The sequence below is a fragment of the Callithrix jacchus genome, chromosome 16, assembly GCF_049354715.1.
Source record: "Callithrix jacchus isolate 240 chromosome 16, calJac240_pri, whole genome shotgun sequence".
In the NCBI taxonomy this organism is placed as follows: domain Eukaryota; kingdom Metazoa; phylum Chordata; class Mammalia; order Primates; family Cebidae; genus Callithrix; species Callithrix jacchus.
The window spans coordinates 77,419,957-77,445,747 of NC_133517.1; the positions used below are offsets into that span (position 1 = coordinate 77,419,957).

At 42.7% G+C, this 25,791-nt stretch overlaps 1 protein-coding gene across 1 annotated transcript in view; it reads right to left on the bottom strand.

Annotated features, from left to right (window-relative positions):
- DEPTOR (DEP domain containing MTOR interacting protein) overlaps positions 1-25,791 on the bottom strand; it is a 179,528-nt gene that overhangs the window by 56,788 nt on the left and 96,949 nt on the right. Inside the window, exons 5-6 of the mRNA XM_002759264.7 lie at positions 7,269-7,454; positions 2,963-3,097 (exon numbers count right to left, since the gene is read on the bottom strand). Coding sequence (XP_002759310.1) covers positions 2,963-3,097; positions 7,269-7,454 — 321 coding nt within the window. The remainder of the gene's footprint in view (positions 1-2,962; positions 3,098-7,268; positions 7,455-25,791) is intronic.

Genomic DNA, 25,791 nt, shown 5'->3' on the forward strand with positions numbered 1-25,791 from the left:
AAGGGTGCGGCAGACAAAGAAAGGCAGCGTGGGGCGAGGCCTGATGACCCACCAGGCAGCTGGGCCTTGCCCGCTGGTTATGTGCTTGGCCTTCTGGCCTGACAAGCACCCTCTCAGTGAAAGGCAATCCAGTGCTCCTTGTTGAGGTGACAGGTTGCTGATCTTATCACTTTTGGTTTCAGAAATCTCATAAAAGGGAAAACTTATGTTCGCCAAACGAGAGGGAGTAGGTCAAATATCAAAATGGAAACAGACTTTCTCAGTAGATGGATGGGAGGTGAGAAAACTGGTCAATATTTGAGGACCAAAATCTTTTTATTCTCTGTCAAATAACTCTCTCCCCACTCCCCATAAACCCCCAGGGGGCTTATGAATTTGGATGCAGGAATCACACTGTACTATTTGGCAGAGGTGATAACCATCACTTTTTTTTTTTTTTTTTTTTTTTTGAGGCGGAGTTTCGCTCTTGTTACCCAGGCTGGAGTGTAATGGCGCGATCTCGGCTCACCGCAACCTCCGCCCCCTGGGTTCAGGCAATTCTCCTGCCTCGGCCTCCTGAGTAGCTGGGATTACAGGCACACGCCACCATGCCCAGCTAATTTTTTGTAATTTTTAGTAGAGACGGGGTTTCACCATGTTGACCAGGTTGGTCTCGATCTGCCGACCTTGTGATCCACCCGCCTTGGCCTCCCAAAGTGCTGGGATTACAGGCTTGAGCCACCGTGCCCAGCCGATAACCATTACTTTTAATGCACTTCTCCTCTTTATTTTATTGAAAAAAGAAACATTGAGGCCCAGGGAAAACATTCTCTTTTCTTTTTTTGAGACGGAGTCTCGCTCTGGAGTGCAGTGGCATGATCTCAGTTCGACGCAACCTCTGCTTCCTGGATTCAAGTGATTCTCCTGTCTCAGCCTCTGGAGTAGCTCAGATTACAGGTGAGTGTCACCATGCCCAGATAATTTTTGTATTTTTAGTAGAGACGGAGTTTCACCATGTTGGCCAGGATGGTCTCTTTTCATATTCTTGGAAGCTTATTTGCTTATCACGATGATACTGATTACATCAATATCTTTAGAACTGTTTTTTTGTGCGTGTGTCTGGCTTAGGGCATTTATATATAGTACTAAAAAAACATATCCTGGTATATTTAGAATAATTAATTTTTTTTAATTTTTTTTCTTTTCCAACCTCCTGAGAGATCATTAATTTTTAAATGCCTCACTGTGAAGTCCTGATCATCTGCTTGAGAATAAAAAAAATCACAGATGAGCTCATGGGTCTTGGGAACCCTCGCGAGAGAGAAGCTTGTCAAACTATGGGTAAGAAGTGGGATTTACAAACCACAACTCGGTCCTGACAGCTCTTATTCTTAGAAACCCAAGAAAGGAAACAAGACCTTTCTCTTCTGCCTGCACAACAGTAAACTCTCCCCTTTGACCCAGAGGCAAGGAGAAAGAGGCAACAGCACTAACCTACCTCAGGGAACATGGATTTTGTTGCTAATTTCAGTAATTGACACTTTTTTCATATTCTATCATACGCAATCAAAAACATGTAAAATGGTGATGGCACCACTGACCCTTTTTTGAAACTGAGATCGTTTGCTCTGAACTTTGAGGATGGATGTCAGATTTCTATGAGGGCTTCAAACATCCCATTTCTAAGAATTCAGTTCTCCTTTTTCATTCTACTTAATCAGCAAGCTCCAGTGACTGAAAACCCCAATACTCAACGACTGCAGCCAGGACAGTGTAGAAGCAAGTTTCTTCATCCACTTACAGGTTACAACTTTATTACTGATGCTAACTCTCCAGAAGGCAGCAAAAAAAGAAAAAAGTTAGATCAGGAAAAATAACCACCTTCCTAGATAACGGCATTAGATGACAGAGTTTTCTCTCAAAGCCTTTTGAACAGCATCAATTAGTCCTTATTCTTAGTAACATGTAATATTTTTTTTCTCCAAAGTGGTAGGGTATTCACTGAGTTGGGGGTGATGACCTGTCATCTTTGTACCCCCAAGATCTGATTGTGAGGAAACAACCTGAACCAAAGGAACAGAGCCTCTTCCTCAAAGGTGACAAACTGAACTGGGGGTGGGCAGTGCACTAAACAAATAGGTTTGAGAGTGTTTTCTGGTGGTTACTGTAGGGATGGACCACACATCCTCATCCTGGCAAGGAGAGCAGTGAGGACACGAGGTCAGTAAGGGATGGTGAGAAAGGGCAGTTTCAATGATTACCAGTTCCTGGGGGGTTGATGAACTGACTGGGTGGAGGAAGGATTGTTTGTAAGTACATGTTCACCAACAATCTTTGTGCCTAGATATTTTTCCTTGAATATAAAGGCTATGGAGGTTGATGAGCAGATTTTGAAACTACAGGGCACCCAGAGTCGATTCCAGTGACAGTTGGGTATGCACAGATCCAGGCGTCTTCCTTAAGGGTGTTGGGCTACAACAGATCTTTGCATCTGCTGCATTCTGGGGAAGTGCTATTTCTCCTGCCGTAGTGAACACTGTCACACACTGCCCAAAACCCCCTTCAGGGGAGTGCTAAAGGAGACAGCCCTCAGCTGTCTTAGGGACCATCTCTCTGAAAACAGCAGCTTTGCCCAAGGTCATGGCCTCCTCCCAGGGGCCACCGATACCTAATTACTGGTCAACATGTGGATCCAAAGGCCAAGCCCCCTCAACACAACTCCAGGCAACTTAGAAGGGCCACCCCAGCTCCAGAGGTCCCACTGGGTCAATGATAGCCTTCACGGAGACTGGGCTACAACCCAATTTCTCCTTCAGCCCAATTCTTCCTTCCCTTCCATTCAACTCGTGTTGACCCCAAGAGCATGCTCTAACTTCTTAGAGCCCACAGACTAGTCTCCCTCTATCTTAGATTCTGCTTTCCAGGGACTTGCCCAAGTCCCCACAGTCCTAGTCAGGAGCAGGGCCACCTTTTGGGCACTCACCAGACTTGGGGTTGCAGAGCACAGGGGGGCTGCTGCTGAGGGTGGGGCTGCTGCTGAAGTACCCGCTGCTGCCGCAGCTGCTCATGCTGCTCCTCCTCACGGCAGACACGATCTTGATCTCCTTGCTGGGGCTCACTGTGTACCAGAAAACACACACAGTCACCAAGGGGGCGGTCTCGGCTCTCTAGAGCACATAGGCTTTCAACCACAAGGTCCAAGGAAGCCAGGAAAAAGCATGCCGGTCTTAGTGGCAGAAAAGCAAGCACTTGAGTTGCAGCTCTGCCACTTACTTTATATTACATTATTTTGTTTTTTTTTGAGATGGAGTCTCACCCTGTTGCACAGACTGGAGTGCAGTGATGCAATCTGGGCTCACTGCAACCTCTGTCTCCCAGGTTCATGCGATTCTCCTGCCTCCCGAGTAGCTGGGACCATAGGCACCTGACACCACGCCTCGCTCATTTTCCTACTTTTAATAGAGATTGTGTTTCACCATGTTGGCCAGGCTGGTCTCGAATTCCTGGCCTCAAGTGATCCACCTGCCTCAGCCTCCCAAAGAACTAGGATTATAAGTGTCAGCCACTGTGCCTGGCCAGCTCTGTCATTTACAGCACAACTTGAGTAACATCAGGGAAGCTCTCTGAGCCTCTATGTCCCTGATTGTAAAGAGAGAACAATGCTGTTTTCAGGATTGGTGCAAGGTGTGGATTATATCATGTTTGTGAGAGGATGATACTATTTCAAGGACTACCACTTCCATGTTGAGCAGTCCCTGCTGGGATGTTAATGACGGGTTAGCTACATGGGATAAATCAAGAGTATAATAAATGCCTTCTGATTTCAAATAAAACCATTAATCGGGCCGGGCCCAGTGGCTTATGCCTGTAATCCCAGCACTTTGGGAGGCAGAGGTGGGAAGATTATGAGGTCAGGAGTTCAAGGCCAGCCTGGCCAACATGGTGAAATCCTGACTTTACTAAAAATACAAAAATTAGCCAGGCGTGGTGGCAAGTGCCTATAATCCCAGCTACTTGGGAGGCTGCAGCAGGAGAATTGCTTGAGTCCAGGAGGCAGAGATTGCAGTGAGCCCAGATTGAGCCATAGCACTCCAGCCTGGGTGGTAGAGCAAGACTCCATCTTGGGGGAAAAAAACCACATTAATGCACACATTCAGGCTTTGAGCATGTATGTGAGTCAGTGTCTTTAATTTTCTGATTTGGTTCTCTGTCATGGAGTAGGCTGGCTCTCAGCAAGGGGAAGGTATATGACTGAAAGAAACCATGGGGAGTTACTTTCATGTGCACGTGGGAAGCACAAAATAAATGCTGGTGTTTATGGGCATGCTATAGTCTGAATATACGTCCTCACCTAAATCTCGTGTGGAAAGGTAATCCCAGTGTTGGAAGTGGGGCCCAGTGGAAGGTGATTGGGTCACGGGGGTGGATTCTCATGAATGGTTTAGTGCCATCCCCATTACACTGTCCTCACGATAGTGAGTTCTTGTGAGATCTGATTATTTTAAAGCATGTGGCACCTCCACCCCCAATCCCTGCCACTCCTGCTCCCCTTCACCTTCCACCATGATTGGAAACTTCCTGAGGTCTCCCTAAAAGCAGATGCCACCATCCTTCCTGTATTGCCTACAGAACCGTGAACCAATTAAACTAATTTTCTTTATATTAGGTTGCTGCAAAAATCATTGTGGTTTTTGCCATTAAAATTGATTTCTGGCCAGGCCTGGTGGCTCACGCCTGTATTCCCAGCACTTTGGGGGCTGAGGTGGGCGGATCACTTGAGGTTAGGAGTTTGAGACCAGCCTGACCAACATGGAGAAACCCCCTCTCTATTAATAATACAAACACTAGCCGGACGTGGTGGCATATGCCTGTAATCCCAGCTACTCAGGAGGCTGAGACACCTCCTGGGACCGCTTGAACCCAGGAGGCAGAGGTTATGGTGAGCCAAGGTCGCACCATTACATTCTAGCCTGGGCAACAAGAGTGAAATTCCATCTCAAGAAAAATAATAAAATAAAATAAATTAAATTAATTCCTGTGCCCCAGGAGCTGAGCAAAGCTTGGGTGCATAGCTTCATGGGAGCTAAACTGATGTTAGCTAAAGCTGGTGGACTGAATAGGAGGTGATAATGAGACCACTTACAATCATATGACATTTCTGTGCCCCGTTACTTTTTGCCATTTTGCCATTGCTTTTCATGGCAAAAACCACGATTACTTTTGCATCAACCTAATAAATTACTCGATCTCAGGTATTCCTTTATAGCATTTACAGAATGGACTCATACAGGTTACCATGGTTACAATATCCTTCTACTCATCCTTATCACTTGTTCAGTATATTGGGCCCACTCAAGAAACAGGCAAACACTTCCTTGTGAAAAAGTAAAATTACTCTGCAGAAGTTTGCAAAGTTAAGGAGATGTACATCTGGGGTGTCCTCTTGGCCTGACCAGGATGGCCTGGGAGCACAGGATTAGGCTCCTCACCCTCAGCCAGCCTTTCTTTTTCCACAGAAGCTCATGCTTCTTTCTTTCCTCCAGATGGCTGTGTCTGAGGAACCTGGGGTGTGTGGGGTTGGGGAGGTGGCAGCATATTAGAAGTATTGTAGTAAAACAAAACTAGTAGGAACTAAACTGGTGTTAGCTACAGCTGGTAGACTGAGCCCTGCCCACCACTTCCTAACCTGTGTAAGCCACTCAATTGCTCTGTGCCTTAGACTCTTCACCTGTAAAGTAGGTGTAAGAAAGATCCTTTCTCTTAGGGTTATGGTAAGAATTAAATGAGAAAATTCATGTAACCAAGTTTGGCTCAGGGCCTGGGGCACAGAAATGTCTCAATACATGTAGTTGTTTTGTTTTATTTTGTTTTGTTTTGAGACAGAGTCTCGCTCTGTCACCCAGGCTGGAGTGCAGTGGCGAGATCTTGGCTCACTGTAACCTCTGCCTTCCGGGTTCAACTGATTCTCCTGCCTCAGCTTCCTGAATAGCTGAGATTACAGGCACCTGCCACCACATCTGGCTAATTTTTATATTTTTAGTAGAGACAAGGTTTCACCTTGTTGGGCAGGCTGGTCTCAAACTCTTGACCTCAGGTCATCCTCCTGCCTTGGCCTTCCAAAGTGCTGGGATTATAGGCATGAGCCACCACACTCAGCCTCAATACATATATTTGTGGCCAGATATGGTGTATCACACCTGTAATCTCAGCGCTTTGGGAAGCTGAGGCAGGCAGATCACCTGAGGTCAGGAGCTCGAGACCAGCCTGACCAACATGGAGAAACCCCATTTCTACTAAAAATATAAAATTAGCTGGGCGTGGTGGCAGATGCCTGTCATCCCAGCTATCCGGGAGCCTGAGGCAGGAGAATCGCTTGTACCCGGGAGGTGGAGGTTGCCAAGAGCCGAGATCGCACCATTGCACTCCAGCCTGGGCAACAAGAAAGAAATTCCATCTCAATGAATCAATAAATAAATAATTACATTTTTCTTTTCCTTTTACACCCTCCCTGCCAGTCAGATCAGCTGAATCAGCCCTGATGATCAACGAAGTGACAGTTGTCACAGCCAGATCACCCTTACAGCCAATCACCGTCGTTTCCATCAGGCCTAACCGCACAGCTGAGACTGTCTGCTTAAAGTGTAACACCACTGGCTGCTATGCTTTGTGAGACTTGTATCAGCTTTTCATTGCTCTTCTTTGTTCTCTATCACCCCGATAACAGGTGGATAACCAGACACTTTTTTGTTGTTATTGGTGTCAATGCCCACAGAAATAATCTTCTCATTCATCTTCAAAATAGATAGCTTTTCAAAGTCGTGATTTACAAAACTGAATAATTAAATGATATGTAAAAACCACTTGTATTATATTTATTTATTTTTAAATTTTTTGGACTTATGAAGTCTTGCTATATGGCCCAGCCTAGTCTCAATCTCCTGGCCTCAGGTGATCCTCCCGCCTCAGCCTCCCAAGTAGCTGAGATTACAGGTTTATGCCACCATGCCAGGCAAGAATGGTTTATAAATGAAAAGTAAATAAGGTATGAGTGAGAGCCTGAGAGGTCTTCAATACTTCATGTACATAGTTTTCTAAAACAGAATCCTGGCATCTACGTTGGTGGCCCAAGACAAACTTAGGGTTTGGGAATTTTTTTTCATACTTCTTGGTTATGAATAAGTAAAAATCCTACTCTGTGATAGAGACAGAATTTCACAAAGGTGAGTCATGGCTCTATTATTTCTCAAAAGACAAACACATGAGCTCCAATAAACCCTGGGATGGCATACCTGACATAAAGCTGGTAGATTTCCGATTGTCATGGCTCTGCTTCCTCAGGCAGAAGGGACTGTCATGAGTTTCCTGGGAGGAGGGGGACTTTTCATTGAGCAGCTCCATTAGTCTTCGCCTCCGCCGGAAGTTCATTCTGAACTGGTAGAGAAGATTGCTGTCCACAAATGGGTGCTTGTTGGACACTGAGGAGAAAAAAGACAGCCAATGAGGACCACCTGGCATCCTGGCCACTGAGTGCTACAGCCAAAGGACTCCAGGCAACAGGGATAACACTCTCAAGAAAGACTTCTGCTCCATAGATGCCACATGAGCTGCCGTCTATCCACCCAGTCTCAAGTTCTTTCCACGTGGCATGCACTTTAAAAATCTGCTAACCAATTCCTCTGGGGAGCTTTGCCTGACCTTGCTCCCAATCTGAGTTCTATTCTTCTTAGTGTCTTCCTGACTGCTGTGTTGCTTCCAGCAAAGCACCAATAACAGCGTATCCTCATTGTCTGCCCCCTTCTCTGTCTTTCCCTCTATACTCTAAGCTCTTTGAGGCAGTGATCATGGCTTCACTTATTCCCGTGCCCCCAGAGCCCAGAAGAGAGCTTGTCCCATAGCAACACATCTCAGTTTGTTTGCTTGCTTGTTTGTTTTTTGAGACGGAGCCTCACTCTGTCACCCAGGCTGGAGTGCAGTGGTGCAATCTCGGCTCACGGTAACCTCCACCTCCCGGGTCCAAGTGATTCTCCTGCCTCAGCCTTGTGAGTAGCTTGGACAAGTTTTTGTGCAGACCTACATTTTCATTTCTCTTCAGCATATAGCTAGGAGTGCAATGGCGGGATCATATGGTCACTCTAATATTTGGGCATTTGAGAACCTGACAGACTTTCCCCAAAGTGGTTGCTCCGGTTTACAATCCTACCACCAGGAAAGAGGTTCCAAGTTCTCCAAATCCCAACCAATACTTATCACTGTCGATCTTTTTATATTATTATTACACCTTATCCTAGAGGGTGTGAAGTTGTATCTTATTGTGGTTTTGATGTGCATTTCTCGGATGACTAACGATGTTGACCATGTTTTCGTATGCTTATTATCCAATTATATTCATTCTCTGGAGAAAGATCCTATCTAGATCCTTGGCCATTTTTCATTTGGTTGTCATACTCCTTGTGCCCCCACTCTCACAACCTCCCCTACCATCAGACATTAAGAGTGACATCTCTAGGGCTGGGCTCGGTGGCTCACACCTGTAATCCCAGCACTTTGGGAGGCCAAGGCAGGTGGCTCACCTGAGGTCAGAAGTTTGAGACCAGCCTGGCCAACATGGTGAAACCCTGTCTCTACTAAAAATATAACAATTAGCCAGATGTGGTAGCACATGCCTGTAATCTCAGCTACTCGAGAGGCTGAGACACAAGAACTGCTTGAACCCAGGAGGCAGAGATCACAGTGAGCCCGAGATTGCACCACTGAACTCCAGCCTAGGCGACAGAGTAAGACTCTGTCTCAAAAAAAAAAATCTCAAATCAAAAAGAGTGCCACCTCTATCCCATTCTGCTCAAGTTTAGCCATAATAATGATAATAGTAATTCACCTACTATATACCACTGTAATAAGCCTTCACAAGTGTTATTATAATACCATCCCCACAACCACTCTGTAAGGTAGATACTGCTATCATCTTCATTTTATTCTTCTACCTCTCTTATAGATTCATATGTATGCAGCCAAAAGAACAACTCCATGTTTTCTTTTCTTTTTTGGTATGGAGTCTCACTCTGTCACCCAAGCTGGAGTGCAGTGGCATGATCTTGGCTCGCTGCAGCCTCTGCCTCCCAGGCTCAAACGATCCTCCCATCTCAGTCTCCCACATAGCTGGGATTACAGATGTGCACCATCACGCCCAGCTAATTTTTGTATTTTTAATAGAGATGGAGTTTTGCCACATTAGCTAGGCTGGTCTTGAACTCCTGGCCTCAAGTGATCTGCCCACCTCAGCCTCCCAAAGTGTTGGGGTTACAGGCGTAAGCCACTGAGCCCAGCCAACTCCATGTTTTCTAAAAGGCCTAGAGAACATATATCAGGTGCCTCTCCTCTTTCTCTTTGTGTTCATAATTTTGGCAAATGACTGCAAGATGGTTCCAGCCAAAAGAAATCTTCATTTTATAATGGAAGAATGAGACTCAAGTTGGTTGAGTAACTTGCTCAAGGTCACATAGCTACAGTTTCTGAGGCCAAAGTAATATGGGCTGCATGCTTACAAAGCCATACACATCATAGGTTGCAGGGGGTTAGAAAATAAAGTTATGGTAAAATGTCATCTTCTCCAACCCTCACTCCTGTCAGAGTTTACTTTCCTTCTATCATCCACGTGACTGGTGATAGGTAATTTTTCTTGATACTTACTGTGTTGTAGCATAATGTTTTTATGGAGGGAGGAGGGAGCATATCTCTTCCCAAACTAAATCACTCTGCTTGAGGGCACAGATGGTGGCTTAATTCTGTCATTCTTGAATCATAGATTTCTATTTGTTTTTCTTTTTTATATTTTATATTTTTTATTTATTTATTTATTTATTATTATTTTTGAGACAGATTTGCTCTGTCACCCAGGCTGGAGTGCAGTGGTGCAATCTCAGCTTGCTGCAACCTCCACCTCCTGGGTTCAAGCGATTCTCCTGCCTCAGCCTCCTGAGTAGCTGAGATTGCAGGCATGCGCTACCATGCCTGGCTAACTTTTGTATTTTTACTAGAGATGGGGTTTCACCATGTTGGTGAGGCTATTTGTTTGGCTCAGAGTGGGTGCTCAGGAAATAGCTGGAAGTGAATCATCCAGAGAGAACAGCCAGAGGGAGGAGGAGTGTGTGCAGAGGAGAGCTACCTTTGAACTAGTTAGCCGCCAGTCTGTGCAGCAGTTCCCCCAAAACCAATCCGTGAGCTCATGGTAGGTCATGAAGGGTTTGCTGGGGCATGGGGAAATTGAAACATTAAAGACAATGGATTTAGTTTTTCCTAAAACTAAGTATGTTCCACTTACAGGCTTTCCTTTATTCTGAAATTATACCTTCACTACATTTTTGTTGTTTGATTATCCATCCGTGTATTCAACTACCACGTATTGAGTTAGGCTGACTGCATCCCAGGTCCTTTTCTTGCCCAATGTTTTAGGAAAACATGGTAAAAACAGAAGTTAAACAAAAAATTAAGTCTTGGCAACTTTTTTTGGGACTGTAAAATTCACAATGTTATAAACCACTAGGAAAATAACCTAGTTAATAATAACCCATTAAGAATCATATTAATGCCTGTATCAATCATGCTAACTGGTCCAACAGTCTCTTTTGCTATTTTAAACAGCATCACATCCTCTCTAGGTCAACATCAACAAATGCAATCTAGGGTTGTAACTCTATTTATTTTCCACATATGTTAATGAACAATTCTTCTGGTCACGTAAATATCAAGTCTCACAATGTGGGTCCCTACTATGCGAGCACCAGTACCAACATTTAATCTAATAATTCATATAAGTATTCCACAGTTTTTTTTTTTTTTTTTTTTTTGAGACAGAGTCTTGCTCTGTTGCCAGGCTGAAGCACAGTGGCACAGTCTCAGCTCACTGCAACCTCTGCCTCTCGGGGTCAAGCGATTCTTCTGCCTCAGCCTCCCAAGTAGCTGGGACTACAGGTGCGTGCAAAACACCCGGCTAATTTTTGTATTTTTAGTAGAAATGGGGTTTCACCATGTTGGCCAGGATGGTCTCGATCTCTTGACCTCGTGATCCACCCGCCTCAGCCTCCCAAAGTGCTGGGATTACAGGCGTGAGCCACCACACCCGGCCTCCACAGTTTTTAAATGGTGATATTCACTTTGGCCAAATGAATAATGTTGGCCTCAAAGACAAATACAATTAATTCAGTGGTATTTCTACATACTCTTAATAAATAATCTGGACAGGTGTGGTGGCTCACACCTGTAATGCCAGCACATTGGGAGGTCAAGGTAGAAGGATAGCATGAGGCGAGGAGTTCAAGACCAGTCTGGGCAACATATTCTGTCTCTAAAAATAAAATGAAATTAAAATATTAACCAGGCATAGTGGTACATGCCTATAGTCCCAGCTACTCAGGAGTCTGAGGTAGGAGGATCTCTTGATCCCAGAAGATTGAGGCCACAGTGAGCCATGATCACACCACTGCACTCCAGCCTGGGCAAAAGAGTGAGATCCTGTCTCAATCAACCAATCAGTCATCCATGAATGCTCATGCATGTAATCCCTGCACTTTGGGAGGCTGAGATGGGAGGATCGCTTGAGGCCAGACATTCAAGACCAGCTTGGGCAACATGGGGAGACTCTGTCTCAAAAAACAAAATATAAAATAAATCATAAATAAACAAACCATTCTTGGATTCAGAAGAGGGTCACCTAATGCAACCTGGAACAAAAACTAAGCCAATCACACTCTGATACAATAGCTACAAATGCGGCTCTCTTGCGGGGAGGGTCAAATTTTACATAAATTTACTATATCACTGCACTCAATAATGCTATATTAAAATTTTGTAGGTACATTATTTATTTCTGGCAACCTTCCAAGTTTATTGTAATTTTTTCAAATCCTCAAGTTGGCTTAGGCAACAGTATCTTAAATATGACCTGCAAATATACAGCTCTGTATACATTTGTTAACACCTACTGTTTTCTCTTGGTACAGTGAATTACATAAAACATTGGCTCTGTATAAATAATTCCAGAAAAGCATTCTAAATCCAAAAAAAGAAAATCTATAACAGACTTCAAAGTACTTAAAAAGTATTATTAAATCAAGCAGAAATTTGACTGCTGACCTAAGTATATATCTCCTCCAGCTTTAATTACTGACCCATTGTTTAATTTACAGTCAGTCTCCATCCTCCCCACCTCTATACCACACAACCTACAGGGCAAACATACTATCTAAGATCAAAGACAAAGGTTAACTTTAAATAGTCCTTCCTCATCACATTCTCTCCCCAGTAGAATAGGTGACCTCAAACATGATGAAATCAGGTAACATGAGGACCAGATGACACAGTCCACTATGAGTGTTCAGCATAATGCCAAATACATTGTAAGCACTCAGTAAATTGTACCTTTGTTATTTTACAACCACTGTTGTTTTATACTGTTATCATCATCTGCTGATGATATGCTGCCATTTGGCCTAGGAGAATTCAGTTTTACGGGATATTATATTTAATGTCCCACTTCAGTTTTCAAGGGTGGATTTGGATCCGAGTGTCTCAGGAGCAGCCACCCTCCCTGAAACAAAGGTTGCTGCGTGTTTATTTGCCCAGCTGTGTGGCTGGCACAGGTGGAGTCCAGTTCTCCTCTCAACATACAAAAGTGACAATTGTATGCATCACTTGCATTGCGGCCAATAACTTATTCATATTTTGCCTTTGTCTGTCTCTCATTAAAAGTTTAATGATAGAAACATCGAGTTTCATACATTTGCTTGGTGTTGAGTAAAGTTTTAGTTTTAATATATATAATCACAGCTTTAAAAGCTAAAGGAGTGCAGGGAGACAGCCATATTATGGCATCAATAAACCACACATGACATCCATGTATTTGTTTGACAAACTGAACACCTACTATCATATTCCATCGCAGCTACTGATCGTAACATTGTAATTGAAATATGACACCTTCATCTGCTCATCTCTTCATGCTCACCAATACCTGCTAAAAGAGACATCATTTCACACAAGAACAAAATAATTAAGTTGGAACTTTAATTTTTGTATTTTTGGTACAGACAGGGATTCACAATGTTGGGCAGGTTGGTCTCAACCTCCTGACCTCAGGTAATCCACTCACCTCGGCTGCCCAAAGTGCTGGAATTACAGGTGTGGGCCACCAAGCCTGGCCTACTTTTAGAAAATCGATCAGGCAATGAAAAGCACAAGTCAGATATCTTCAGTTTCAAGCCTCGCTCTGCCACATTTACTATCTAAGTATTTGAACAACTCATTCAATTTTTTACAGCATTTTATGCAAAGAAAAAATGAGATGATTTATGTAAGAGATGTGGCATGGCATCTGATATGTAGTATTGTAAAAATTCTTCATTTTAGATTTCTAAAGATTGACTTCAGGCTTTGCTCATTTAAGTTCCTATGCAGAACTCATTTCCTCTCTCTTTTCTGCCTTTTTTTTTCTTTTTTAAAATTTACCACTTATTCTCAAATTATAATTCTTCTAACTTTCTTTTTTGACACAGAGTCTTGCTCTGTCACCTAGGCTTGAGTGCAGTGGCATGATCTTGGCTCACTGCAACCTCTGCCAGCTGAGTTCAAACAATTCTCCTGCCTCAGCCTCCAAAGTAGCTGAGACTAAAGGTGTGTGTCACCATGCCTGGCTAATTTTTTGTATTTTTAGTAGAGACGGAGTATCACCATGCTGGCCAGGCTGGTCTCGAACTCCTGACCTTGTGATCTGCCCACCTCAGCCTCTCAAAGTGCTGGAAATACAGGCATAAGCCACCACACCCAGCCTAACTTTCTTTAAGGAACACATTGCCCTTCTCTAAGCAGTTGCATTACCTTTTCACCTATGAAAAACATATGAAATCATCACCAGATATCCAACGAAAGTTTAGTGAGTGCACCACTGGAAGACATTCAAACTTGAGAAGGTGACTGAAAGCAAGAAAGAAAGCAGTGCATTGAGACACAAGGTTTGGGAAGTAACTAGACTCTGAAAGTCAACATTTTTATAGTGTTAAAACTATGTTAAGTAGAGGCTGAAGAATTAACAACAGCTAAAATGACATAAAGTTCATATTCCAGAGAAAAGTAGATATTTTTCTACACGTTTTTTTTCTTTTTCGAGACAGAGTCCTGCTCTGTCACCCAGAGTGATGTGATCTTGGCTCACTGCAACTTTCGCCTCCCAGGTTCAAGCGATTGTCCTTCCTCTGCCTCCCAAGTAGCCAAGATTACAGGCATGAGCCACTGTGCCCAGACTGATTTTTTCTTTTCTTCTTCTTCTTTTTTTTTTTTTTTGAGATGGAGTTTTTGCTCTGTTGTCCAGGCTGGAGTGCAATGGTGCAATCTCAGCTCACTGCACCCTTCACCTCTTGGGTTCAAGCAATTCTCCTGCCTCAGCCTCTCTAGTAGCTGGGATTACAGGCATCCACCACCATGCCCCACTAATTTGTATATTTTTAGTAGAGATGGGGTTTTACCATGTTGGGCAGGCTGGTCTCAAACTCCTGACCTCAGGTGATCCATCTGCGTTGGCCTCCCAAAGTGCTAGGTTTACAGGTGTGAGTCACCACGCCTGGCTTCAGCCTGATTTTTTCTACATATTAACATGTAATTCTTCATACTGAATATGAAAATCCTTGCTACATAAACAACTTACTTTCTGTTAAACACAGAAAAAATAATCCATGATTTGAAAAAAAAAAATAAAGAGAAGGAAGGAAAAAGCATGGGGAAGAGTTTGTGCCTGTAAGTCTTAAATTTGTTCCAATTCTACATTTCTCAGATCCCAGTAATATACAGGACCTTCATATCACAGTAAATGTAATATACACTATTTGATAAATTTCATTCTTTGCTCTTTGGGACTATTTATCTGTAAACAGGATAAAGATTCAAAGAAGCAGTGTTCAATATCTACATTCAGTATCTAATATTTCAATTGTGATCTTAACCAGCAGTTGTAATTGAAAACTGACAATTTGGTACTCAGCCAATTTATAATTTCTAGGACTTTTCAAGCCTTCCCTTTTGCTTTTCTTTTTTTTTCCTTCCCTTTTGCTTTGGTGGAATTCTCTAGGGGCTTGGCTTGGCTTCAGATTAAATGGGATTTAAACTATGAAGAAAAGCAGATGTAGCCAGAAAGCTACAGCCATATATTTACATGAGGATCTCACCGTTTAGGAAAGCTGGGACTCTAGAGGCACTCAATTCACTATTTGGTGAAAGAAAAACAGATCCCAACACACTGTTCTGCTTAACTGCAGAAATCATGAGGGAAATGTCATGTAGTGTACCAAAATAATAAAGTGACATGGTACAGGTGTATTCTAGTTTTTGTGGATAACATAACTACATTTTCCTCCCGTATATATTTTCAGAATGATTTTAGCAGACAAAGAAATAATAGAAGCTGATTACTTGAAAGGGAGAAAATTGGCTTCCATTCCACTCGTGCATGTAGTCCAATAATAAGTATAAAAACATATAATCTTGAATTCTACAAGTTCTACTGAGTATAAAAGTATTTCAGTCAGGTGTGGTAGCTCATGCCTGTAATCTTAGCACTTTGGAAGGCCGAAGTGAGTGGATCACCTGAGGTCAGGAGTTCGAGACCAGCCTGGCCATCATGGTGAAATTCCGTCTCTGCTAAAAATACAAAAATTATCCAGGCGTGGTGGTGTGTACCTGTAATTTCAGCTACTTGGGAGGCTGAGGCATGAGAATTGCTTGAACCCAGGAAGCAGAGGTTGTGGTGAGCCAAGATCATGCCACTATACTCCAGCCTGGTCATAGAGTGAGACTCTATCTCTTAAAAAAAAAAAATTTAGTCTACTTATCTGGTGGGAGGGAGGAAGGTCACATACTTCCATTCATCCTTGAAATGTTTGCTCATAAATGAGATAACACAACAAGCACCGTGAACCATGTGAACTGAATCCAGCACTATGATAGCAGCACATAGGGAATCTGCAGACATCAACTGTTCCCTTGAAGGCCCATCATCAAACATTTTTAAAAGATGGCCTTGGATTTAGGGTCACATAAACAACTTAGTAGACTGAAAACAGACTTAGAGAGAGGAATCAGGATGATGATTATCATACACTGAGGAAGAAGGTCAGTAAAATGGGGCTAACTGCAAACCAGTGTCAAAGTTAAAAAGGTCATCAAGATCGCCTTAAACACATAAGACCCTCGCTAGATGCCTGACTCTCTGCTTCACCAAGTGCATAAGGGTGGGTGGCACTCTATCCAATCATTCACTCCTTTTCCTCCTACTTTCTTTTTTTATTTTTCCTTTCAATGTTATCCAATTCCTCTTACTTTCTTACCTACTACTAATCTCTGTATCTTTTCCTAAAAGAGTCAGGTAGCCCTGATAGACCTTGCTCAAGAGCACCGATAACCTGCAAGGATAAACGAATGGTAGAACTATTACTCAGACTTGGTGTTTCTAGAAGGTGAGTAAATTACGCATACAAAAGTACTGTGATTTCCCTGCCAGCAAGACATAAGCTTTAACCTCTTTCACACATCTAGGGACAGATTTGCAGTGTTTTGTCTCCTGGTCCTGCTAGATCACAGCCCTACAGAGTCCAAGCATCTGATGTCATTTAGTATATTTAAAAACGGTCAAGACCGAAGAAATATTCATAACATGCTTTTTAATCACGCATTCATAGGAAAACCTTAATTAAGAATGAGTTACAATAGAAAAGTTAAAGCTTCTTTTTGTTTTTTAAGAAAATCTGACTGGAGGCTATTAACCTTAGTAAACTTTCGCAGGAACGGAAAACCACATACTGCATGTTCTCACTTAGAAGTGGGAGCCAAACAATAAGAACTGATGAATGCAAAGACGGAAACAACAGCCAGGTGTGGTGGCTCATGCCTGTAATCTCACCACTTTGGTAGGCTGAGGCAGGCAGATCACTTGAGGCCAGGAGTGTGAGACCAGCCTGGCAAACACAGCAACACCCCATCTCTATTAAAAATACAAAAAATTATCTGGAGGTGGTGGTGCATCTCTGTAATCCCAGCTACTCAGGGGGCTGAGGCACAAGAATAACTTGAACCCGAGAGACGGAGGTTGCAGTGAGCTGAGATCACGCCACTGCACTCCAGCCTGGGCAACAGAGCAAGACTCTGTTTCAAAAAAAAAAGACCAGATGCCGGGGTCTACATGATGGGAGAAGTTGGGAGGAGGAGAGGAGAAAAAACGATAACTATTGGGAACCGGGCATCACCTGAGTGATGAAATGATATGTACAATAACCCCCTGTGACACGTGTTTACTTATATAACAAATCTTTGCATATACGCCCAAACCAAGAGTAAAAGTTTTTGTTTTTGTTTTTTTGAAGAAAGAAAAGAGGAAATAAAATCCAAGCTGTACTTAAGGCCATCTCAACCGTTGCAAGCCATCCTAAATGGAAGCAGGAGTTGAAGGAGCCCTATTCCCTAAAGCAGCAAAAGTCCTTGAATCAAAAACATTAAGCAATTGTTTTTAAGTGCCTACTCCATAAGGACAGTGCTAGCTGCTTGGGATAAAAACTCTCCAAAAGGCAATAACAGCAGTGAGTCAGAGGACTAAAAGAAATACTTCCTTAGCTCTGACAACATTAAGAAGAGGATATAAAAGCAGGAAATTGATTGTAGGGCATAAAGTCCTATTAACTGATATTACTAAAGCAAAACACTTTACATTCACAAAGTTACAACCCACTTACACTTATTTAATTGATGGAAGGGAGGTGAGAGGATGGAAAAGAGGTAAAAGGATTCAAAGTAACTTTAGTAAAGATAGAAGAAAACCAAACATGACCCTCTGATTTTATGAGTGGTGTAGCTTTTTTTTTTTTTGAGACTGAGTTTTGCTCTTGTTACACAGGCTGGAGTGCAATGGCGTGATCTCAGCTCACCACAACCTGTCTCCTGGGTTCAGGCAATTCTCCTGCCTCAGCCTCCTGAGTAGCTGGGACTACAGGCAAGCGCCACCACGCCCAGCTGATTTTTGCATTTTAATAGAGACGGGGTTTCACCATGTTGACCAGGATGGTCACGATCTCTTGACCTTGTGATCCACCCATCTCAGCCTCCCAAAGTGCTGGGGTTATAGGCATGAGCCACCGCGCCCAGCCTGAGTGCTGTAGCTTCTGTGTCTTATCGCCAGAAATGAAAATGTGTGAACGGCAAACTATGTTTTATTCTTCTGTTGGTATCATTAAATAATAGCTGGGTACATTCCAAAGACTAGAGAGAACGTCTACTGTGATAACAAGCAGAACAAAAGGCAGAATTTTCAGAGATGATCTTGTTTATCAGGGACTATATATATGGCAATGTAAGTGCAGAGAAGCCTAAAAACAAAATTATTGTCTGTCAAATGGAATATCCACATAATTATGTCAATAGATGCAGAAAGGGCCTTCAACAAAATTCAACATCCCTTCATGCTAAAAACGCTCAATAAACTCGGTATTGATGGAATGTATCTCAAAATAATAAGAGCTATTTATGACAAACCCATAGCCAATATCATACTGAATGGGCAAAAGCTGGACACATTCCCTTTGAAAGCCAGCACCAGACAAGGATGCCCCTCTCACTACTCCTATTCAACATAGTATTGGAAGTTCTGGCCAGGGAAATCAGGCAAGTGAAAGAAATAAAGGGTATTCAAATAGAAAAAGAGGAATCAAATTGTCTCTGTTTGCAGATGACATGGTTGTATATTTAGAAAACCCCATCATCTCAGCCCAAAGTCTCCTCAAGCTAATAAGCAACTTCAGCAAAGTCTCAGTATACAAAATCAATGTGCGAAAATCACAAGCATTTCTATATACTAATAATAGAGAGCCAAATCATGAGTGAACTCCCATTCATAATTGCTCCAAAAAAATAAAATACCTAGGAATACAACTTACAAGGGATGTGAATGACCTCTTCAAGGAGAACTACAAACCACTAATCAAGGAAGTAAGAGAGGACCCAAACTAATGGAAGAACATTCCATGCTCATGGATAAGAAGAATCAATATCATTAAAATGGCCATACTGCCCAAAGTAATTTATAGATTTAATGCTATCCCCATCAAGCTACCATTGACTTTCTTTGCGAATTAGAAAAAAACCACTTTAAATTTCACATGGAACCAAAAAAGACCCCATATAGCCAAGACAATCCTAAGCAAAAAGAACAAAGCTGAAGGTATCATGCTACCTGACTTCAAACTATACTACAAGGCTACAGTGGCCAAAACAACATGGCACTGGTACCAAAACAGACATATAGACCAATGGAATAGAACAGGGGCCTCAGAAATATTGCCACACATCTACAACCACCTGATATTTGATAAACCTGACAAAAACAAGAACGGGGAAAGGATTTCCCATTTAATAAATAGTGTTGGGCTGGGTGCAGTGGGGCGTGCCTGTAGTCTCAGCTACTCAGGAGGCTGAGGCTGGAGGATTGCTTAAGTCCAGGAGTTCTGGGCTGTAGTGCACTATGCCGATTGGGTGTCCACACTAAGTTCAGCAACAATATGGTGACCTCCTAGGAGCGGGGGACCGCCAGGTTGCCTAAGGAGGGGTGAACCAGCCCAGGTCAGAAACAGAGCAGGTCAAAACTCCCGTGCCGATCAGTAGTGGGATCACACCTGTGAATGGCCACTGCACTCCAGCCTGGGCAACATAGGGAGACCCCATTTCTAAAAAAATAAAATAAAAAAAAAATAAATGGTGTTGGGAAAACTGGCTAGCCATATGCAGAAAACTGAAACTGGACCACTTCCTTATACCTTATATAAAAATTAGCTCAAGATGGATTAAAGACTTAAACGTAAGACCTAAAACCATAAAAACCCTAGAAGAAAACCTAGACAGTACCATTCAGGACACAGGCATGGGCAAAGACTTCATGACTAAAACACCAAAAGCATTGGCAACAAAAGCCAAAATTGACAAATGGGATCTAACTAAACTAAAGAGCTTCTGCACAGCAAAAGAAACTATCATCAGAGTGAACAGGCAGCCTACAGAATGGCAGAAAAATCTTGCAATCTATCCATCTGACAAAGGGCTAATATCCAGAATCTACGAGGAACTTAAACAAATTTACAAGAAAAAAACAACCCCATCAAAACATGGGTGAAGAATATGAACAGACACTTCTCAAAAGAAGACATTTATGCTGCCAACAAACATGTGAAAAAAATGCTCATCATCACTGGTCATTGGAGAAATGCAAATCAAAACCACAAAGAGATACCGTCTCACGCCAGTTAGAATGGCAATCATTAAAAAGTCAGAAAACAATAGATGCTGGAGAGGATGTGGAGAAATAGGAAAGCTTTTACACTGTTGGTTTAAATTAGTTTGACCATTGTGAAAGACATGGTGGTAATTCCTCAAGGGTCTAGAACCAGAAATATCATTTACCATTACTGGGTATATACCCAAAGAATTAGAAATCGTTCTACTATAAAGACACATGCACACATAGGTTTTCTGCAGCACTATTCACAATAGCAAAGAATTGGAACCAACCCAAATGCCCATCAATGATAGACTGAATAAAGAAAATGTGACACATATACACCATGGAATACTATGCAGCCATAAAAAAGGATGAGTTCATGTCCTTTGCAGGGACATGGATGAAGCTGGAAACCATCATTCTCAGCAAACTAACACAGAAACGAAAAAACAAACACCACATGTTCTCACTCATAAGTGGGAGTTGAACAATGAGAACACATGGACACAGGAATGGGAACATCACACACTGGGGCCTGTCAGGGGTTGGGGAGCTAGGGGACGGATAGCATTAAGAGAAATACGTAATGTAGATGACAGGTTGATGGGTGCAGCAAACCACCATGGCACGTGTTTACCTATGTAACAAATCTGCACTTTCTACACATGGACCCTGCAACATAAAGTATAATCAAAATAAATGTTTTAATAAAATAAAATTTAAAAATAAAATAAAAGGCCTAGTAGAGTCCCTGGTCTATAGAATCATTCCATAAATATTAGCCATGTGTGCTTCCAAGCAAGGACCCAGGGTGTCCAGACAGAAAGAATATCTTTCCAAAGTAGAAGACTTTTCAGACCTTATTTATATAGAAGAGTCTAGAAGTAACTCTAGGTGGTCTTGGGGGAAAAGGAAGCATCCTACCTGAATCAGATAAATTCAGCAGAGGTAGCAACACAGAGAACACCCAGTGTGATACTGGGAATACTAAAATAAAATCCTTCCCAGGAACCCCAAGGTGTGAAAGTTCCTTCCCAAAGGCTCATTCCTGCTCGGCATTTTCTTAGTATTCCCAGGAAGGTTACAATATTAACCTGTTGGTGCTTTACTGCACAGTAATTTATCAGGTGCTGCTTTTGAAACTGAAGAGATAGTATGTCAACAGATTCTCAAGGGAGGAAGAGGCTGAAGTTCAAAAAAGAAAGATAGCAGTGGCAATACACAGTCTTTTTTTAAACTGTCTTTATATATTTTCTACATTATTCATAGCTTTAAAATTGATAGAAGATGTAGAGAAAAAACTCAACTACTTTTTAAAAAATAAACTTTATATTTTAGAATAACTAGATTTATAGAAAGGCTGCAAAGAAGGCTAGACACAGTGGCTTACTCCTGTAATCCGAGAACTTTGGAAGGCCGAGGCAAGCAAACTCCTCACTTGAGGTCAGGAGTTTGAGATCAGCCTGGCCAACATTCTCAAATCTGTCTCCACTAAAAATGCAAAACAGTAGCTGAGCGTGGTGGCGGATGCCTGTAATCCCATCTACTTGGGTGGCTAAGGCAGGAGAATCGCTTGAACCTGGAAGGTAGGGGTTGCAGTGAGTCAAGATGGCACCACTGCACTCCAGCCTGGGAGACAGTGTGAGACTCTGTCTCAAAAAAATAAGTAAATAAATACAAAAATTACCTGCGCGTGATGCTGTGCACCTGTAATCTCAGCTACTCGGTTGCAGTAAGCTGAGACTGCACCACTGCACTCCAGCCTGGGAGACAGAGCAAGAGTCCATCTCAGAAAAAAAAGAAAAAGCTGCAAAGATAGCACAGATAGCTCCCTTTCATCCTTCATCCAGCACCCCCAAATGTTAACATAACCATGGTACATTTGTTGAAGCTAAGACATTAACATTGCTATACCCATCTGCTTTTATATCTAGCTTAGAGCTATAAGGAACTCTTTGTGAGGACACAGGAAGAAAGCTGCTCCTTAAAAGTGTATGTTTCATAAGGAAGTTTGCCTAGTTTTTTAGTGAAAAAGACATTTGTCCTTGTGTCTGACAGTGCTAGCTGCTTATTCAAACCCAATCTCCCTTTCTTCCTCCTTAAGAATTTTGCTCAGGGCAGTAGATGTGCCCCGCCAAAACCATGAGAGCCACCAACTGCCTTCCAGCATGAGGTGACCATGTGGTACAGTGCTGGCCCAAGAGATGTAGGATGAAATCCCTGGGACAGATGACTCTTCCCAGATAAAAAGCAAAGTCTTGCTAGGTGACACCTCTGTGCTCTTAACGCTGTCATTCCCTGTTCTTCCTGCCCAGAGTGCAGACATGAGGCCTGGTGCACACTCAGAACAAGAGTGAGATGGACAGCGCCTGTGTCGGAGTCTGTGTCAGCCTGGGATTCTAGACCTGGGGGCAGAGAAACCTCACTGCTTAAACTGTCTTTACTGCACTTTCTGTTATTTGCTGCTAAACACAATCCAGATAGCATCCCAAATTCAAGTCTAGAGACATAAGATCAAAAGCTTAGGAAACAAACATTTTCTATCTATGTGAAGCCTGTATCATGTAACAAACTATGCTTGACTCAGAAGCCATGAAGCTGCTTAGACAGGAAGTCAAGCTATTGAAAGACATGCCTTCTAGCAATGTGGCTCAGACTCCCCTGCAACAGAACAGAGGAATCTTCAGTTACGTTATATTCAGTCCTTAGACCTCCATTTTTCCCAATTGTGGAAAAGAAACTATGATACATATTCTTTTATCCAAAGCAAGTGAAATTGATAAATATGTAGAAACCAATAGCTCCCTGAAAGACAGGGTCTCCATAATGCTAATATACCATTAATAATATTGTTCTGCTGCCAGTAAAACTCCAAAGGACTCCACAATCAAGACAAGGAATTTTTTTTTTTTTCCGATAGAGCCTTGCATTTTTACCCTGGCTAGAGTGCAGTGTCCTGATCTCAGCTCACTGCAACTTCTGCCTCTCCCTCCCAGGTTCAAGTGATTCTCCTGCCTCAGCCTCCCAAGTAGCTGGAATTATAGGCGCGCGCCATCATGCCTAGCTAATTTTTTGTATTTTTAGTAGAGATGAGGTTTCACCATTTTGGCCAGGCTAGTCGACCTTGTGATTCACCTGCCTTCGTTTCCCAAAGTGCTGGGATTACAGGCGTGAGTCACCAAGCCTGGCCTGAAGATTAGGAATTTAAGAGAATTGCCAAAATCAAGTCCAGTCTAAACAATGATACCCAACTACATTTTTTATTTTTTTTGAGACAGGGTCTTGCTGTGTTGCCCAGGCTGGAGCATAGTGACACAATCACTGCTCACTGTAGCTTTGACCTTTCCAGACTCAGGCGATCCTCTTATCTCAGCCTCTTGAGTAATTGGGACTATAGGCGTGTACCACCACACCTGACTTATTATTTTGATATTTTGTAGAGGTGGTGTTTCACCATGTTGCCCAGGCTTATCTTGATTTCCTGGGCTCAAACGATTGCCTGCCTCAGCCTCCCAAAGTGCTGGGAATACAGGCGTGAGCCACCGTGCCCATCCTACATTTTTGACTTCTGGAAATATTAAAAAAATCAAAGGTACAAACAGTGGAAAGAAAACGTAGAAAATTGAAGCTGTAACTAGACCTGAATAGACTCCTCCTCCAATATAATTGGCAGTGTAGAATCGTGTAAATTCGGTTTGGAAGCCATACATTAGCAGTTTGGTGGACATTATTTTGATTCCTTAGGAGAACCTAAAACAGCACAGGAATTGTTTCTCATGGAGGCCGAAGTGCAGTTGTTTGGAACTTGGACTCTGGAGTCAAACACTATAGTTCTATTTCTCCTCATGCCATTTACTGTGCTTTCTTTGGATGATGTCCTAATACCTTTGGGCTTTAGCTTCCTCATCAAAAACTGAGAGAAAGAAAATAGGATTGTGAAATCATGGTGCTGGGGAAGGGAGAACATTTGTTGTCATGTATGTGGCTGGTACCCACTTTATTTATATGTCCAAATCGGCAATGTAAAAATACAGCTATCAGAAATCTGAGACAGAGGAACAAAGATCACAGAGATACGGGGCTGAAAAATGACATACGGCCGGGCCAGGTTGCTCAGGCCTGTAATCACAGCACTTTGCGAGGCCGAGACGGATGGATCACCTGAGGTCAGGAGTTCCAGAGCAGCCTGGCCAACATTGTGAAGCCCCTTCTCTACTAAAAATACAAAAATTAACCGGGTGTGCTGGTGCACGCCTGTAATCCCAGCGGCTTAGGAGGCTGAGGCAGCAGAATCGCCTGAACCCAGGAGGCGGAGGTTGCAGTGCGCCAAGATTGTGCCATTGCACTCCAGCCTGGGCAACAAGAACAAAACTGCATCTCAAAAAAAGAAAGAAAGAAAAGAAAAAAGAAAAATGGAAAATAAAACGCACACTGGCCAGGACACCATGCTGCCCCCTGCTGGTTTCAAAACGGTCTAGAGCTGTGTTCTCCAAGATGGCGGCCATTAGCCACGTGACCCTTGAAATGTGAGTCTGATTAAGTGTAAAATACACACTGGATTTTGAAGACTTAGTATAAAGAAATGTAAAGTAGCTAATTTATATTTTTCATATAGATTGTATTTTAAAATGATAATATTTTGGAGACGGCAAGTTAAAGTGTATTGTGAAGATTAATTTAACCTATTCCTCCTTTTTTTTGCTACTCCTACTAGAAAATTAAAAATCATATATGTAGATTGTCTTGGTGGCTCCTAGCACATTTTCACTGGGTAGCAGTAGTCTAGTGGCTGACTTCCCACAAGAACAGAACAGCCAACCAGCAAACAAGTTCACCCTTTCCTCAGGTACACCTTGAAAGCCATTTGCCATAGAAGATGACACTCGTATTGAACAAAGCAAATGATCAAGAGTTGTTGCAGCTTTTCTCACACTATCTCCCCCATCCCATTTCCCTTATTTTGATGAGGAAGCACATTATGTTCCCATTCAGTGGGAATCCCCTATTGAGGTTATGTTTTCAGCACCAAGAAGGATTTCACAGTCACAGGAGTGAGCCAATGGGGCAAAACCAACACCCACCCCTTCCCTGCTGACCTGGAGGCTTTGCCAATTGCCAATATGACCAAAACCTGGGACAGCCAGGGCAGTGGCTAAATAAAATTTAAAGATATGAACCCTGATATGCAGGCCTTTCTTGGATGGAAGGCAGTGGAGTGAGCTCCTTGTTGGGTCAAATGTCATCACTTAGAGGAGAAAGAAAGTAATGAGAAGCTTTCTTGAAAAAAAGTTGGGCTGGGCACAGTGGCTCACACCTGTAATCCCAGCACATTGGGAGGTAGAGGTGGGTGCATCACTTGAGGTCAGGAGTTAAAGACCAGCCTGGGCAATATTGTGAAACCCCGTATCTACGAAAAATACAAAAATTAGCCACGCCTGTAGTCCCAGCTACTCAGGAGGCTGAGGTGGGAGAATCGCTTGTACTTGGGAGGCAGAGGTTGCAGTGAGCCAAGATCA